The 19,695-nt window shown below is 39.7% G+C and overlaps 3 protein-coding genes across 3 annotated transcripts; all 3 read left to right on the forward strand.

The window, feature by feature from the left end:
• Window positions 1–5,098: 5,098 nt before the first annotated feature.
• LOC141426081 (uncharacterized) lies at window positions 5,099–7,856 on the forward strand (the record flags this gene model as incomplete). Its single annotated transcript, XM_074084968.1, is given in 1 exon segment — window positions 5,099–7,856. A coding segment is annotated over 1 exon segment (2,758 nt), but the record flags the coding sequence as incomplete, so codon positions are not given.
• A 32-nt stretch (window positions 7,857–7,888) lies between these two features.
• On the forward strand, window positions 7,889–8,611 carry LOC141426160 (uncharacterized). The gene has a single exon (XM_074085049.1). The coding sequence runs from the start codon at window positions 7,889–7,891 to the stop codon at window positions 8,609–8,611; it is 723 nt and encodes a 240-aa protein (XP_073941150.1).
• Window positions 8,612–8,820: 209 nt separating this feature from the next.
• Window positions 8,821–10,017, forward strand: LOC141433506 (uncharacterized). Its single transcript, XM_074095570.1, has 2 exons — window positions 8,821–9,875; window positions 9,970–10,017. Exon 1 carries the CDS (start codon window positions 8,821–8,823, stop codon window positions 9,811–9,813), a length of 993 nt encoding a protein of 330 aa, XP_073951671.1. The 3' UTR covers window positions 9,814–9,875; window positions 9,970–10,017.
• Window positions 10,018–19,695: the final 9,678 nt, after the last annotated feature.

The following is a 19,695-nucleotide window of genomic DNA, read 5'->3' on the forward strand; positions in this document are numbered from 1 at the left end:
ACTGTCAAATTCTTGAAGCCAAATTAATATAACCAGCAATTTTATTTCGCACATTATAATTTGTTGTAAGTAAAGTTGTAATTTAGCTTTAGTTTATGAGTCTCCTTCAACTTCCTTGGGAACGTATTTCAATGAGTGATTGGCGATAAAAGGGGGTTGCACGTTACGGCAGAGAACCTTTCGCAGTTGTTTTTATTGTAATTGGAGGTTATCACGACAAATTAATTGCGTTGCCACGCACGCCGGCCGCCCGTCGGACGATCAGTGACAAACGATTCGGATAATGATTTTGGGCAAAAGCTATCAATTAACCAAATTAAGTAAATGAGTTATTATTTTATTAATGCACTAGTTTTATAAAAAATTCTGTACATGGAAGAAGAAGCTGCGTTTTTGACTGAAACACTACCAGGTTTCTCTACCCCCTGAGACTTCGTGTAAAAATTGGCAATCAAGAAAAGTTGACATTTGGTTAGACTCAAATTTTGTACACTGGGTCTTAGCAGGGCTACGAGTTGTAAGTTGTGGCGACAGGTCAACGCATATTTACTATGAAACTGACTCAATCCCAAATAGCCACATTTCAAAAACAATCTTTTTATAAAAAAATAATTTCAGTTTTAAATTTTGTGTTCAGCTGTTGACATCTATAGACGTTAAACGCCTGATAATAAATGTTTTTTTTTTAAGTTTAAATATTTCTAATTTTGTTAGTTTCTTCTGAAATAAAGGTGGATTTGTGTAAATATAGGTTTCCTGGTTCTATAAAATAAAGTTGATACTGTTAGACTAAGTAATAAATACACTTTCTTGCTTATAATAAAAAGAAAAAACCTTTAACGACTTTGAGGGCAAGGGCTTACCCGCAAGAAACGCATTTTGCTACTTTCAATTCTACCCGCGAGCTTGTCGTCAACATCTCACTTATTTACGATTCGCCCTCTAACGATCACGCCACGTGCGCGAGCATTGGAAAATATGCTATTAATATGAATTATATACTTATTTAATAAGCTTGATATAATAATATGCTACAATCAAATCCATTATTTTGTTTAAGGAAGCTTGTGAAATTAAGTACCGAAAAGCAATAAAAGCATTTTAGTGAGTCGGACTGTAGAAGTTTTCTGTTTGTTTCATATTATCAAAAGTTTGTATATCTAATTTTTACGAATTCATTGCACTATATATTCACGTATATTTTTGTTTACTTAACTGACCTCTATAGGCTTTATAGATAATATCGACTATAAAATATTTATTAATATTATAAACCATGCATGCATAAATAAGCTTTGCTTTAAATATTCTTTGAATGTCAATATTAGGTAACTTTACTGTTTGCGAATATCAGTGCTCAATATCTAATCCGACTAGATCAAAGCTCCTAAATTATTTATAAGTAGGTAACAAGTAGAGCTGTGTTATAATAATCTTTATAATATAACAGTTTATGATAATGTGGGGTAATGCACTTGTAACTTTCCATCGGTTTGTTGGGCTCTACGGCGTAGCCGGCTTCGTAGCGCGCGTAGCCGTAGCACCAGCTGCGTTACAAATTGCTTAGACTCGATAATGGCCTTTTCAATTTGCGAGGATTTGCAACTTTAAATTTACGAAGTTTTATATAAAGGATGATAATATTATGTTTTATTCAAATGTTAGTAAATGTAATAGGTACAATATTTGTCGCGCACAGCGCGAGTCGCCATGTAAAAGTTGGTAAGTGTCAACTCTAGTAATGTCAATTTATCTCCTTTGTAATATGGTAACACTGATTTTGTTTTGACTAACTTGTATGTTGGCACTATGGTAAGATGGCGCGCGTAAGTGCACGGGGAAGGTTGATAAAAGGCGCGTGTGACGCGAATGAGTGAGAAACGAAGTTGGCGTGTTATAAAAGAGGATAAAGCCGAAGTTCCTTCCCAAGGGTGAGTTTTTGCACTGTCTCTATTGTTATGTCGATCGTTGTGATATGGGTCCATAGAATGATGACGAGAGCTCAACTAGAGAACTTAGTTATGAGTGTCCTACCTTGCGATACTATGCACTGTCAGTAATCAAGGACATTGTACATTGAGCCCGTTGCTCACTGGATGTGTGATCCGGCAGCACACTGGCGCGGTCGACTATTGATGGAGCAACCGAGGCAGGACTATTGGGGAAGGTGGAGGTCCTCGTGAGGACAACGTCCTCGCGTCCGGCAGGTGTGTTTGCAATCACCAGGGTACGAGAAGTACTCAGACCGGAGCTAGTCGACCGTAGCTTACATCCCGGACCTACTAGGTAGTAGATGTGCAAGCAACAAGTAGTTGTGGCGAGTGAATGTGACCGTTGCGGTCACACTGGGGCCCCCAAGAAATGTGCGATTAGATACCGAGCCACGCTCGGCTGTTCTATAACTTGTATGCAAGGAAAATACTTAGAAGGTCCGGTGGAATATATGCTATTGTATAATCACAAAGGGAAGTGACACTATCCGATAGATGAAGGTGTAATGTATGGTATTATTTGCCATACACCCGGTCGACTCATCCTTCTTATGCTCATACACAATCTAGGAGATGACTTTGTCGCCAGGTTTCCCGTTAAGAAATCTGACCATTCATTGTGTGTACTATGTTAACTATTGTTGGTGGCGTGGAAAGTGGAGAGATGCTGGATCATTGAAGCCAAATGATTATACATCATTAATATCATGAGAGTTTGCCACGACTTGGGCTCTAACTTCTGATTCCTGTCACGTAAAGTGGGCAGGCGTTCGCTATTTATTTATTAAAGATAATAACAATAAAAAAAATAAAATAAAAAAAAAAAAAAAAAAAAAAACGTCTTGTTATTTCGGATTTTTCCTGAATACTTACCTTTTTATTGAATTTGTGTAATCCGATATATATATATTTTATATCTAAGGCATTAAATGTATGCACGGGTAGGTTGGTTAAAGAATTTATGAAGATACACGACTCTAGTCATAATGCCATTTCACTATAAATAATAATGTAAGAAGAAATAACAACAATGAATAACAATAATAAAAATATATGTAGTTAAACGCAAAGGAAGCTTTGAAAATGAAACGCTTTGTTTGTATCGCTCAATTACGGTTTCAAGTGCAATAGCTTATAGCACTTGGAGCCGTAACGCCGTGGGTACGGCCGGTGCCTTTTAGTTAATTCAGCCATTTTCTTTTACCTTTTTTTTCGATTTTCTAAGGGTAGAAGGAATTTTCATCGTCAGGCTGTTTAGATTAACTTATCGTAGTCAGAACGTGAATTTAGTGGAATTCTGTGGAACTTTATATAATTTGACAAATGAATTTTAAATATAATTTGTGGCAGTCTATAAGATCGTTCTCGGATTGTACGATCCGATATTCGACGCCGATACGATATTAATTGTATGAAATGTAATCCGGCGTCGGGTCGGACGGATAGTCTGACGGCGCTCTAAGGAAGAACCTCGTTGAAGGAGGAATCATTTACCAATGCTAAGGTTATGTCAATTACAGGGTTCTTATCTGTATAACATGTCACGAAGGCGATAGCTAATCGGATGATCCGTCGCGACAACCCGATTTTGCATGCTACATTAGTGTATAATAAGTAATTTAAGTGTCCCTTGAGGGTCGTTTATAGGAGCCTTAAAGGTGAAGTCGTTTTTATTACGGCAACACAAAATTCTGGGAGAGGCTACTACGAGGTTCAAAGCTCGTATCATGCTGTCTCTCTCACTATCGTGGTAGATACTATTGTTGTGAGTGGAACGGCCAGAATAGGAGTGAAGTTCGGGTTTTGCACTTCGTATTATAGAATAGGCTGCCGACCGGCCGGATGATGGCCGAATACCACTTGGGACCAGTAATGCTCGATCCAATATTGCTCATCCGTCACTGTACGACCTGATAATACGAACTTATTTTGGATTAGAGATATCACATCGTACAATGTTAGGTCGTGCATTATTAGGGAGTCCAAATATTTGTTCGGCCTGTTAATGCTCGAAGTGTTATTGTGAGTCGTTATAATCGGAATCTAATCGAATCGAATGACCATAAATTTGTGTTGGGTCCAATTGTGACCACAATGCGCGAGCAGCGGCCGGCGAAGCGCCAGGACCAAATTAAGTTATTTTCTACTAAATTTATTAATATTCGGTGTACACAAAAAACATGATAAATCGTGCGAATCGATTGCTTGCTGTCAAAAGTGTGCTCCGATTATTAGGTCGTACAAAATCGGTCGAGCATTGTCCAGGTCGTACAATAACTACACCCTACCACTTGTTGAAAAAGTTGTTTGTGTTGTGATTTCGTTAATGAGAGAAATTTTCTAAGAGATCTGTTAAGTTGGTTTTAGTGGTTCAATACAAGTTTTCCATTGCGGTAAAATGGAGGAAATTCTCCTAAAAAGAGTAGAATTAAGACAAAACGCCTTAAGGACCGTTTTCGACCCAGCCAAAGTCGAGTATGAAAGGGGGCTGATGGATGCAGCGGATGGCAAAAGGCTCGTGACCCAGTTGAAGGACTTGATTGGAAAGCTGGATGTCGAGGTAAAAGAGTACACATCGAAATCCACAGCCCCGAAATTGCACTTGATAGAAGGTGCCCTATGCCTTCAGTTAGAAGCGGAGGGGGTCTGTACTAATATTGAATGTGCTCTTAATGAAGCTGATTATTCCAAACCCAAAGATATAAGTGAAACATTGGCAACTGCAAGATTACCTAAACTAGAACTACCTAAATTCAATGGGGACCGCCTAAGATGGAGTGAATTTTGGATAGATTTACTACAAATATACATGAGAGAAATATCTCGCCCGCTGACAAGCTAGCGTATTTAGTGAGCTGTTTGGAGGGGGTGGCTTTAGAAGGAGTGGCCGGTCTAGCAATAACGGGTAACAACTATCCTATAGCCATAGACAGTTTGAAAAGAAGATTTGGGGCAGATGATGTTCTAATTGATGCACACTATTCTGCCTTAAATAAGGCCCCTAAAGCGGAATATAGCGCAATCAGCTGCAGACGGACTCTAGACGAAGTGGAACGTCACCTTAGAGTACTGGCGAAACTGGGCGAACCAATAAATGGTAACCACCTGAGAGCTACAATATTAAGTAAGTTTCCAGAGAAGGTGATCCATGAGTACCACCTAACCAGGTTAGACCCAAATAAAAATGACATGTCAACAATTAGAGAGGGTCTACAAAGGATAATACTAGCGATGGAAAGCTCTGTTAGTGATCTTACAACAACTACCCACACCACTGAAGCGCTTCATATGCGAACTGAAAGACCAGCAATACGCGGTGGCAGACGCAATTTTGGTGTGAAGCCTCATCCAACATATTCCAAGCGTGAAAAGGGACAAGAAAACCGTAAAAGGAAAGGCGACTATCACCGGGATGCACCAATAAATAAAAAACCAAGAAGACCATGCTTATTTTGTAATATGAATAATCATCATAGTGCGGATTGCAGAAAATTTGACACAATTGAGGCACGTAAGAAGAAGCTGGTGGGCAGGTGTTTTAAATGTTTAAGAAATAATCATCAGGCGGAGCAATGTAAAAGGGATGTGACCTGTTTCCGTTGTGGTGGAGGCCATTTGCAGCTGCTGTGTACAAAGGCTAAAGGTGAGCGCCCGCAGTATACAAGCAATCCCTTGGTAGATAGCAAATGCTATGTAACAAATATTAACAATGTTACATATTTACAGACGGCAGTAATACAAGCGAAAAACCCCAACAAAGATTATAAGCGGACTTGCAGACTGATATTGGACAGTGGCAGCCAGAGGAGCTATATAACAGCAAAGAAATCATCTATCCTACAACTTGTTCCAGATAGCCAAGACAATCTTTTAGTATATACATTTGGAGCAGTCAACCCAAAGGAAATGTCAAGTCCATCAGCAGACATCACCATCATAACCAAACGTGGGATTACAAAGGATATAAGGGTGAACATTGTTCCTCACATCACAGACAGTTTACCCATAGCTCAAGTAAACAATCCTCATATAGATCTACCTGCTGATGATGACTCTGTTGGAGAAACTATTGATCTGTTGATTGGAAACGACTACTGTACTAGCTTTATGCGAAATTCAAGGATAAAATTAGCAAATGATTTATATGCTCTGGACTCAGACTTTGGCTACGTACTCTCTGGTAGAGTTGTTGAGGAAGAACATACAACACCTAATAATACACTGGCTGTAAACACATACTGCCAATGTCATGTCACAAGTTGTCCATACTTCACTGAGCCCGACCTGCCTTTGAGGAATATAGACGTAAAATTTCTATGGTCATTAGAAAATATCGGTATTACTGACTCCCCTAAGGTAACCAGAGAAGAAGAAGCAGTCCGGCACTTTAACGATACAGTGAAATATCACAACGACCGGTACCAAGTTAAATGGCCTTGGATCCATTACCCTCCGGACTTACCAACGAACTTTGGTCTGGCTCTAGGACGCCTAAAAAGTATACTGAAGAGGAACAATATGGTGACTACACGAGAATACGACTCTATTCTGAAAGAACAACTGGAACTGGGAATAATAGAAATCGTTAACCAAGGGGCAGATAGGACTGATCATCCCATACACTACTTACCTCATCATATGGTGAAACAGCAGGGTAAGCCAGGTAGAATTGTCTACGACGCCTCTGCAAAGACTTCTGGACATAAAAGCCTCAATGAATGCCTTTATAGCGGCCCATCTATGCTCGAAGACTTAACCGCTCTACTGATAAAGTTTCGTACTAAGAAAATTGCACTGCTAGCAGACGTAGAGAAAGCCTTCTTACAAGTGGCGCTTCAAGAGGAAGATCGCGATGTCACGAGGTTCCTGTGGGTAAAAGACATAGGAAAGGCACTGAATGACGAGAATCTACTGTGCCTACGCTTTTGTAGAGTACCCTTTGGAATAATATCGAGTCCATTCTTACTGACGGCTACAATTAGATATCACTTGAGCCATTCTAATGAAACACTATTGAAGACAATAGCGGAAAGGTGTTACGTCGATAATCTGGTAACCGGCGCTAATTCAACAGAGGAGGCCACACAGATCTTCGATCAAACCCGATCAGCATTCGGACAATTATCCATGAATATTAGAGACTGGATTTCTAACGATGAACAGTTCATGGAGTTGACCCCTAAAACACTCCGTGCCAATCAAGGTGATAATGTAAAGGTGCTTGGGTTAAACTGGAATGTCAAGGAAGACAAGCTGAAGCTGAAGGTTACGCAAAGTCACTTTAATATGGACACACCAGTGGACACTAAGAGAAGAGTATTGCGAGCCTTAGCACGGATATACGACCCATGTGGATTTGTGTGTCCACTCATTTTGTCAATGAAACTTATCTTCCAAAACCTCTGTGAGATGAAGGTGAAGTGGGATACAAAACTACCTACGGATCTAACTCAGTCAATATCAAAGACACTGGAAAAATTGAACATCATAACGAACATTGAGATACCAAGATACATCGGATCGGACACAGCAGACACCCCTGTAAGATACCATCTGCATTGTTTTACAGACGCGTCAAAAAATGCCTACGCAGCAGTGGTGTACCTGAAAGCGATAAATGAAGAAGAAAGCACAGTTTCATTTGTAATGGCAAAGTCTAGGATATCGCAGACCAATGATAAAGAGGAATTAAAAATCCCTAAACTAGAATTGCTTGGGTTTTTAATTGGCAGTAGACTCTTAAAGTACCTGAGACAAAATCTAGACCTCTCTGTGGAAAAGGAATTCCTGTGGACAGATAGTTTAGTGGTACTTAGCTGGATGAAGTCAAATAAACTGCTTCCCCGTTCGTCTCTAATAGAGTGAAAGAAATTAAGCAGAACCATCCTCACACAGAAATGTGCTATGTACACACTAAGTCGAACCCAGCTGATATTGCAACAAGACCAGAATTGTTTGAAGAAAAAATTAAACTGTGGTTCAGCGGCCCAGAATTCCTACAGAAGAACGAACACAGCTGGCCCGAAAACAGATGCTATGAGACACATACGACTTTCCTTTCAGTCGGGGAGGGCCAGGGCGGAAGCCCAGGAAATCCTGAAATAAATGACGAAGAAATGGAGGATGTAAGACTGGAAAAACCCATGCAGTGTGAGTACACGGGCGAACATACAGAGTTCACCGACACCGACATACATCCAGAGAATGATAATATAGCCAAAGCTACGACCGAGATAAAGAAATTGCAGGCACAACACTTTCCAGATGAGCTCAGTGGAAAGAAGACCCACTTATCAAGAAATTTGGATCTCTTTTTAGACGTGGACGGACTCCTCAGATGTCGTGGTCGTATGTCAAATACGACTTGGAGCTATGACATGAAATACCCAATTCTACTCCCAAAAAACTGCGAATTCACAAATGAAATTATAAAGGAGACCCATGAGAGGAATTATCACGTGGGAGCGTCACATACGCTGAACTTCATCAGACAAAAATACTGGATTCCACAAGGAAAACCCCAGGTGATAAAAGTGATCCAGAAATGCCCACAATGCATTAAACACGGAGGGGACCGTATAGACTACCGGCCGCACCAGCATTACCACCAGAGAGGGTAAATCATAATAGCCCGTTTACTTATACGGGAGTAGACTATTTAGGACCCCTTTTTATCAACACAGCGATAGGCAAGGAGAAGAGATGGGTAGCGCTATTTACATGTCTGACGATTCGTGCTATCCATCTCGACATTGTTAAAGATTTATCAGCTGAGGAGTGTCTCTTGGCAATACGACGATTCGCAGCAAACAGAGCTATACCTAAGAAAATGTACTCCGACAATGCGACTTGTTTCAAGCTGGTGTCCGAAGTGATACAAAAACCATACTGTATTGAGAACAATATTTTTTGGAAGTTCATACCAAAACTGGCGCCATGGCACGGAGGTTACTATGAAAGACTCATGGCGCTAGTGAAGCACTGCCTGAAGAGGACCCTGGAAAAGCACTCACTCAACGACAGCAATTTACTCACTATCTTAAAGGAAATAGAAGCTGTCCTCAACACGAGACCGTTAACAAAGGTCGGTTCAGAGATAGATCATGTCCTAAGGCCCGTAGACTTTTTGAATCTAGGGAAATGTCTGTCAATGAAGCCATCAGCGGTAGAAGTAGCAATAGAGGGTACGGTAACCAAGGCCGACCTAATTACAAGTTGGAAGAGAGGGCTCAGAATCCTAGAAGAATTTAAGAAAATGTTTTCTAACCAATATTTGGCGAGCCTTCGGGAAAGATATAAACATACACCCAAGCAACCCAGAGTCAAGTCAAACCGCACGCCGAAGGTAGGAGACCTTGTCCAGATTAAATCTGACCTAAAGAACAGACAGCTATGGAAGGTTGGAAGAATTGACTCGTTAAGTGAGGGTCATGATGGGGAGTGCAGAGCTGCTAGAGTTAACGTGGGCGACTCTATTCTCACTCGTTCCATCGGACATCTTTACCCTCTAGAGGTGGATGGAACGTCACCAGAAATGGCTATAGAAACCGAAGCGGAAGAGACAGAATCACTTGCATCAAGCCATCCGGTGGATGTTGAGGAACAAGAACAAAGCGTAGCCGACCAGGTTAATGAACCTCGTACTCAGACAGCTGAAGAATTAAGCACTTCAGAGGATGTGACGGTCACTAGTGCTGATGAGCTTCCACTACTTAAGGATCTCCCAGTGGAGGCAGAGGAAAGGAGTAAGAGAGCTGCAGCCGTTCGCGCCAGGGACAAAATCCTTGAGTGGACGCGTCACTTGCTCACCTTACTCAATTGACATCTCACCTTTTTCTCCTCTTGGGAGTGTCGCGCACAGCGCGAGTCGCCATGTAAAAGTTGGTAAGTGTCAACTCTAGTAATGTCAATTTATCTCCTTTGTAATATGGTAACACTGATTTTGTTTTGACTAACTTGTATGTTGGCACTATGGTAGATGGCGCGCGTAAGTGCACGGGAAGGTTGATAAAAGGCGCGTGTGACGCGAATGAGTGAGAAACGAAGTTGGCGTGTATATAAAGAGGATAAAGCCGAAGTTCCTTCCCAAGGGTGAGTTTTTGCACTGTTCTATTGTTATGTCGATCGTTGTGATATGGGTCCATAGAATGATGACGAGGCTCAACTAGAGAACTTAGTTATGAGTGTCCTACCTTGCGATACTATGCACTGTCAGTAATCAAGGACATTGTACATTGAGCCCGTTGCTCACTGGATGTGTGATCCGGCAGCACACTGGCGCGGTCGACTATTGATGGAGCAACCGAGGCAGGACTATTGGGGAAGGTGGAGGTCCTCGTGAGGACAACGTCCTCGCGTCCGGCAGGTGTGTTTGCAATCACCAGGGTACGAGAAGTACTCAGACCGGAGCTAGTCGACCGTAGCTTACATCCGGACCTACTAGGTAGTAGATGTGCAAGCAACAAGTAGTTGTGGCGAGTGAATGTGACCGTTGCGGTCACACTGGGGGCCCCCAAGAAATGTGCGATTAGATACCGAGCCACGCTCGGCTGTTCTATAACTTGTATGCAAGGAGAAATACTTAGAAGGTCCGGTGGAATATATGCTATTGTATAATCACAAAGGGAAGTGACACTATCCCGATAGATGAAGGTGTAATGTATGGTATTATTTGCCATACACCCGGTCGACTCATCCTTCTATGCTCATACACAATCTAGGAGATGACTTTGTCGCCAGGTTTCCGTTAAGAAATCCTGACCATTCATTGTGTGTACTATGTTAACGTTATTGGTGGCGACAATATTATTTATGAAATAGGACAAAATATTCATAATAACAATAATCGCTTAATTCCGGTGGGAAAAGTGGTACATTAAACTAACGCTAACCATGCTTTTAAATATAAGTCTACATATTATATAAACAAAAGTTACAGAACGACAGCAAAGCACAATTACTTTGCGCAAAACGAGGGTATCACAAAAGAACAAAAATATCAACGTAAAACATTTTCACGTATAACCGGCTGATACGTATAATCCGAGTGCGACATAACAGAGATTGTATTACGGCAATAAGTCCGCCTCGGAGCCCGATAAACGGAAGCTTAATCCCGGTAAGATTTTTTCACACGTCCCCCGCGATCCGGGTGCGGGTGCCCTCCGGGAAACTAATAAGAAACCATCTCGCAGTCAGCTGAAGCTTGAAATGTATTTTTTATATAATTTACCGCGGATTGATTGTGGCAAGCGTGTCAGACCTTGCCACTGCGATACAGCCGTAAATGCTTTTTACAGATGGTTTAGTAACCTGTTGTAATTTAAAAGTAAGTATATTTTTTATTTATCTACAATATACAGTTACATAACAGCCGTGAAATAACGAAACGTCTCCGCCATAAGTAGATAAGTAGATTCCAATAATAGAAAGCTGATTCAGTGACACTTAAAAATGCCGTGAAACTTAGAAATTTAGACTTTTAGAGCATCATCTCATTTCTACTAATTAAAGGGCTCATAGTATCAGTAAAATATGCATGTCCTAATGGAGACACACAGTGCGTGGAGCGTTAAAGTTAAACCAGATTTACCGCTTCGTATTTGTAACATCGCATGTTAACTAACAGGCGCCGGCGCGCAGTGACGGCGGTCACGCGCTAATTACGCCGTCACGTGTCGGCGCGGCAAAACACCACCGGGGCTGGCAGCCGCCGCCGCCCACATCTGCATACTCATGCCTGAACGCATTCTCATACTCGTACACATGCGTGCTAGTCATTTCGTGACCTTGATACGTATTTTTTAGTTTTCTTCTATTTTTTTTGTGTAATGTAAATTTTTATGTAAATGTTTATTCTCTCTTTCTTTTTTTCTTTCTAATCGCTAAAAATAAAATATATTAAATTCTTTTACTTCATAATGCAAGTCAACCCAATCCGATAAATTTTAATGATCTCAGGAAGATTCCATTACAATCATAGCTAATTAGGTAGGTACAGGTGAATTTAGTATTCGATGGGTGCAAAGTAGGAGGTGGGGGAACCACGAATCGATCGTAGCGCGCGCCGTGGCCAAACAAGGAACTATTCGGCGGACCAACTGTCACTATTTACTAGTGAAATTTACGTATTATTAAGTAAAAATAAATAAATATGCGTCACGAAACCTACTGCGTAGTTAACTGCAAGAACAATGGCAAAAACAGTGATCACAAATTCTATAAATTTTCGCAAGGCAGAGGTTTTGTATATTGTCAATGTCACTGAAGTTTAACGAATTACACGAGCTTCAATAGTGTAAGCTCATTATGAATTTACAGAATTTATGATCTTCACATTTAATTTCTTTACATCTTGGACATACTGAGCCAAAACAAGTTGGAAAGCGATGTCGTATAGTGTGCTCGGAATCCAGTTTTTATAATGAATTGGCCATGTTTAACTGAAAATACACATAAGCCTGCATTACTAACGACCTACTACAGCCATAAATAATCGTCTGCAATATATTATGAAATGCGTTATTCGATTACATTTGTTTATTTTATTACTTCTCGTGAAGACAGACATGAGAAAGTCCGTGTCCTGAAATTAAATGATTGTGCCATTTTAGACGGGAAATAAAAAGGTCAACGTTTTAATCGATACTATAGATTATACTATATTGTGTAAATTACGATATTTTATTGAAATTATTTGTTTGTTTACTTACTTGTCGTAATGACAGCCAGCCATTTGATAATTTCAAAGTCCGCCGTAATTGTAACGGAGTAACCGCTAGTTGGCGTTGTCATCGCACACCCAGCGAATAACGTGTTAAAAATTGTTATTGTTCTGTACAGGTGAAGCTGAATGGAAACTTGTTGAAACCTTTATGTACACCTACTTAATGATCTATGTACAGTCGCTATCCGATATTTCGGGGTAGCCAAGGTCATCAAAAATATCGAAACATAAACTCAAATGTTTTGAGAATTGAGTGCATGTTTCGATATATTTGTGGCCACCTCGGCCGCTCCGAAACATATGGTGACTGTACACCTACATATCGATCGGTATTTTTATGGCCAAGCTATTTAATCGTAATTTTTTAAAGTGTGCCCTCTATCCCACGCAAAAATATTGTCAGTTTAATCCACGCCATATTGCATTTGCAACTTTGAGGTCTCAAAACCAAACATGCAGTGAGTAGGTATATAGGTACAACCCGGCTTGTGCTTGCGATAATGAAAATTTTACATTCATTGATAAAGTTACTTACACCTGTAAACATGTGTAAAGGTACTTACGGGTCCGTTTTAACAAGTCTTTTTTCAGCTTATCACATCTTCGCTCATATACCTAATATTATTTTACTTACACCTGTTTTCGTTTTTAGGGTTCCGGAGCCAAAATGGCAAAAACGGAACCCTTATAGTTTCGCCATGTCTGTCTGTCTGTCTGTCTGTCCGTCCGCGGCTTTGCTCAGGGACTATCAATGCTAGAAAGCTGTAATTTTGCACGGATATATATGTAAACTATGCCGACAAAATGGTGCAATAAAAAAATCAAAAAAAAGTTTTAGGTTAGATACCTCCCATAGACGTAAAGTGGGGGTGTTTTTTTTTTTTTTTTCATCCAACCCTATAGTGTGGGATATCGTTGGATAGGTCTTTTAAAACCATTGGGAATATTATTTAATTTTTCGAAATGGATACGGAACCATGTCTTGTGCGTGTCCGACACGCTCTTGGCCGATTTTTTTATAGAATGAACTGCCGCCGCGTATAGCCGCGTGTTTTGAACCGTCAGGTTATAGGGAACGATTCTTACGTTATACCTGAAACAGAGATTAGAATGCATAGACTCATAAATGTGTCGTAAAAGCATAGTAAAAGAGGATAAGTTAGTCCACTCCGACCCTTTATATTATTATTATTATACTAAATTTAAAAATATTATTTATAATTCGTCGGAATGTTACTACTCATGTTTACCTACACATAATACTATAACTGTATTGTTTATAGGTAGGTAGGTAACTATTATTTTTTGTGTCCTTGTATGAAACTATTACACTACACTTATATAATGATAGATGTAAGTGTGTGTACAATAAATAATGATAATAATAATATACTACTAATTTACAACTAAACCTAATACAAAAAATACCTACGTAAGTACGAGTACGCGAACGTAAAAGGTGAGCGCAAGACGAGCGAGCTAAAATCGAACCGTACGGCACCGACTGCAGCGCAGCCTTGACTAAAGAAATTAATCCTCCTTAAATTATTATTATCAGCGTGCGTACCTACCGGCGCCAACCGGCGCGTACACACTTAAGCCGCGCGATGTACTTTTGTTCGTAGTAAACCTACTTGTCTTGAAGTCTCTATACCAGGTGGGCCCTGTAACAGGAGCAAAAAATTAAAACACAGGTTCGGCTACTCAAATGAAACTAAGTGTAGTTCTGCGACTTTCAAAATTTATGCACTTAATATTTTCAAAGTAAAACTAAATTAACGAACATGTCGCTCTCGCATCGGTCTAGTCAGCCACCAAAGACGTTGTGCATAAATTATGCAGCATAAACAACACGCCAAATTTTGTTTGAAATAAACGCGTAGGCCTGACGATGAGAACTAAATTATCGCAAGATTAAGAGTGGAAACTGTGGTTTAATTTTTTGCTCCTGTTACAGGGCCCATCTTGTATATTGTAATAGATATTTATGAAAACCAAGTTGAATATATATCAGTGCGCAAAACTTTGCTGAAAGCGCCGTGTCCCAACACTATTTGGTAACAGTGAAACTACGTGGTTAGAGGCGGGTGTCCCGCACTGATATGGCCGGCCACTGCTGCAAAAACCGTCAGCAAAACGCGACGGCTAGCCGCCCGCTGCACTACTTGACCGCAAACTGCATCTGACGCCATCACCGATTTCATCTAAACATACATAATTTTACTATAGCTTGGAACATTGCACTGCATTTTTGTTTGGTAGTGTTAGAATATTGAACTGTCAGGAACATATGTCTATCCGGTTTGTTCCCTTGTTAACTGTGTAAAATATGCATAAGCATAAGCATTGTTTTGCCTTTTGCAGGGTCCCGTACCCGAACAAACGGAACTCTGCTAAGTACAGTCGCAACGTGTACGTTCCATCTTAATAGAAATCTAAATTAATAAAAACCAATCTAGTGTGAGTCAGTATTAGACAAAAAACTTTGTAATTTGTTTGTAGCTTACGTGGGCCAATCAACTATTTTACCGACAGTTTGGGCGTCTCCTGCGTTACCAAAATTGTCTCTGGCGTTTCCAAAAAATCGTACTTCCAACAAGATATTTCACGGTTTAATAGGTTGAACTTACGTAGGATGGCATGTATTCATGTACACCATCTACTAAATTACAGAAAAAACATGTTTACTTACATAAATCTGCAATTGTTTGAAAAATATCGCGGACAGATTAGTGTGAGTAAAATAGTTGATTGGCCCACTTACTTCTTTTTTTGTTGCGATTTTTGCCCTTGACTGTGCGCTGTTCGGATCGCTCATGCTGCAGGAAGCTGACTTACACTTGGGTTTTGTAGGTTTTGATTACCTGCACTAGGAACTTTATTTGTTGGCGATTGTGTTTTGTATTAGTGTTTACATGTTTAGTAGGTATACGAATTATAACAACTATTTTTTTTCTAAAAATCTTTAATATCAAATAGATCACCACTTTTGCATTTTTGATAACGATAACCTATTAAGTACCTACTTGTTCGTTTATATCTCTAATTGTAACATGATCGTATTTTAACTAGATTTTTAAAAATTCACGTGTCATCATAATAGCCTGTTGTCCGTGACTCCGTCCGCGTTTATCACTCTTCTGCGGGAACTAAGCAATTTTCCGGGATAAAAACTATCCTATGTCCTTCCCCGGGACTCAAACTATTTGTGGACGGAATTTCATCGTTGGTTCAGCGGTTTAGACATGATGAGGTAACAAATAAACAAACAAACAGGCTTACAAAATTTCGCATTTATAAAATTAGTGGGATGAGGTAGCAAGGCCAGCCAACCCGCAGCCGCCACTTTGATTCTCGCTTCAAATTGTATTACACTTGGCATGAAACGAGCGCCTCAAAGCCTTTTTCCTTTACCCCGTGAAGCTGTGTCGTTTCATTTGATAGCACTCGTTTGTAGGTAGGTAATTACAGTTTGTGTTCATTTTTTATACTTCTTAGTGTCTCTAGTTAGTTGCTTTTCGTGTTTGTAGTTACACGCGGTGAAACTGCGATAGGGGAGAAGTTTTCTGCAATATAATATATATTGTTATACATATAGGCAGATTTAAGCTCAGTACATATTTATAGATTTTTTAATAAAGTAATATCGGCAGAGTGAAATAGTAATATAGTTCTTTTAGTAAATGTTCATTTGCTTATTGATGTTACAAATAGTTTTTTCCTAGTGAATAATTTAATTATCTTTAATACATTTCATCAGACGTACTGTGTTTGAAACAGAAGGGATGATTGCTAATGTTACATTTACGTCTGTCGGAATTAATTCCGTAGCAAAGTCGACTCGGAGCGGCTGATTCAATTATGTCACGTTCGGAGTACAATCGGCCAAGCGAAAAGATGGGGAAAAACGAGAAAAATGTCGGCATTAGATCACGCGGACGATAAGTGGATGACTTTGCGCATGAGTTGCCGTCAAAGGGCAGTTAGCCGAGCGCGAAGTGCGAACGTGAGCCTGTGCCGGTGGTGCCGGGGCGTGTGCCGCGCCACTAGGACTATTAAAAAAAACCGGCCAAATGCATGTCGTGCCACGCGCGGTGAAGGGTTCCGATTAATACGCGGCAAATAATCAATATTAAGCTTTGATCGTCTAATACTCAACTTGTAAAGCCAATTACTAAGTTGTTATTGTTTTCTTTTTTTTGATTCATTGCATAAATTACCATCAAGATTTTTTCGGATTTTTCAAGCTAGGTAGTAGTTTAGCTCGAAGATGCTCGAATTTGCTATTCGTACATAGGTATATGTAAAGTATAACTGGTTTTGCGGTATCGTATCGCTGTCACTTCCCAACAAAATAATCCAACATTAATTACGGGATAAGCACAATCTTTTGCGAGATATTAACGTTAACGGTACAGGTTTTAAAGTTTGAGCGGCCCCTTCTCGCACGGTTAAGTTCACCCCGCGGTAGTAAAGAAAATCCTTCCCAAATTGCATGCTTGGCGTTCACACGTTAGCCCACCGCCGATATGTCGTTTCTCGATATTTTTAAAGCGCGAGCTCCACGCGACATAAAAGATACGAGAGTTAGGACTTAGTATCCATTTGCCGAAATTGGCCTCGTTCGAGATAACAACAAGTTTTCGCACCCTCGCAACTAAATGTGCAATTCATACGTGTGTTAAATCTGTAGAGAGGAGGCCAAGTGTAAACTTTATTTTGCGGGCTCGATGGTTGTTTTTTGCACAAAATAAATATCTTTGAGCATATGTCATTGCAGATGCTTCACCTTATCAGATGGCGTTGGACAGCATGCCATGAGTAGGCGGTGAGCCCCAATTTTTTCTTGTTAGTAAAATTTGTTTAAGGAAGGTCATAAATTTGATCCCCACGTTCTCTACGTCGTAGACTCTACGTTATATTTTAAAGTAGCTAGTATAGGGTTTAAATGTATACATGTACATTGGCTAGTCTTTGAAGACTAAAAGAATGTATAAGATAAGGCAATGGATGGATGGAATGGTAAGTTACCTCTTTGCATTTGATTACACGCTTGAGCGAACAAAGAAAACTATCTCAAACGTCTGAGCCCCTGCATTCTTCTGATTCTGATTTTAAGTAGATACAAAGTTTCTAAAAACATGTAATTCTGGATAGGTAACATGCGAAAAATACCAAATGTTTGTACTGTAGGGTCTAGGTGTAGGGGTAACAAATGTGATCTCTCTGTATTTATAAGTATGAAATGCATACTGGATTGTAATGGAAGGGGTGTTTCGAAATAAAATAAGACGCGAGAATACGACACAGCACTAAACGAGTTAACAGGACATCCCGCCGCCCTCGCTGCTCGCCCGTTCCTATAACTGTCACCCTGTCAAACTATACTACGCGCCAAATCCCCACATTTCCATACTGCCATATTTTACGGCTCACCAGAGAAAATAAATAACAACGATAATACAAGTATGAGCATTTTCCGAACCTTTAAGTCGAACGGAATTTACATATCAGATGTTGACAGAAAAATCCCCAACACGGGTTAATACTGGTGGCTCAGGGGAAGAAATATCAATTTTAGTAAAGGTAAAGGAGCAATAGTAATGCTTTTTATGACTGCGTATATTTGTTGTTTTATGGGAATAGATACATATCTGAGAAAAGTTATTGAATGTAAATAAAATCGAATTATAGGGGTTTGCTTTACAATTTTCCTAGCATACTAACCATAACACAGACATAAAGAAAGGGCAACAATGACGTTGATGTTTTAAAACGGGGTTTCTTCCAATTCGCACTACTGGGCTCGCGTGGGTACCTACTACAGCCAAAACCCAAACCATCTTATTCTAAGAGGAGGCCTGAGTCCAGCAGTGGGCCCTAATTAATATAAAACTTAAGCCTGTGCCTAACGGACAGGAGTATTAGAACTAGAACATTAAACACAGTCGCATCGATAACCATTATCTTTGAAAGATTTTAATAATTAAAACAGTTTTCTTAAATTTTCAACTCTGCTACGCTATTTCAAACACTCAGGACCTGGGTGACCGAGCTTCACTCGTTGGTCTTTTTTTGACGGGTTTTTTGGAGATGATACATAGGTACGTATTTGAATAAGCTTTCGATATAAAATGCAAACCAAGTTCATTTTAATTAGAAAACAAGCTTTTTCCCACATATAAGGCCAAGCTAGATCGATTATTGACCTCTGAGCTTTCACGGACACCTCACATAGCAAATTTCGTCGAAATCATTAGAGCCGTTTCCGAGATGCCCGATAGAATAAATAGTACCTGGGCGACCGAGCTTTGCTCGGGCTAAAACTCGACAATAAACGTTTTCCCAGAGATAAGACCAAGCTAAATCGATTTGTCATCCCCAAAAACCCCCACATACTTACCATACCATAACTTGGTCTAATTTAGGTCGGCATTTCTATCAAGTTAAACCTAACTAACTAACAACTTAAACTCATAAAAAAAGAAGTTATAGTGACACAACTACAATAGTTGGAAATATGATATGGCAAAGGTTTTTCTAGATATTAATCTATTCTTTAATATCGTAGAACCATTTTTTGTTCTATCATCAAGTTTCCGCAGCGCATGCGATGAAAGATATTTTATGGCAACTTTTTATACACTTTGAGTTACAGTATTGAAGTTTAGCATGGAACCCTAATTTTTTTGGTAATAAATATAGCCTTAGGCACTTTGGAATAATTTAACATTCTAATGGTGAAAGATTTTTTTAAATAGGTCTAGTAATAGTTTTGAGTTTACTCGTAACAAAAATCCAAAAATCCAAATATTTTCTCTTTATAATATTAGTATATACCTATATTTAGGTAGATGTGAAATAATTGTTTATTTGAAGATATAAGATATTCGAGTTCCATACAAATGCTTAATTAGGCGATAACATTGATAACGTGCGAGAATCATACTCGCCAGTTTGTGGCTGTACGGAAGCAGC

This window comes from Choristoneura fumiferana, chromosome Z, assembly GCF_025370935.1.
Source record: "Choristoneura fumiferana chromosome Z, NRCan_CFum_1, whole genome shotgun sequence".
NCBI classification, from domain to species: Eukaryota; Metazoa; Arthropoda; class Insecta; order Lepidoptera; family Tortricidae; genus Choristoneura; species Choristoneura fumiferana.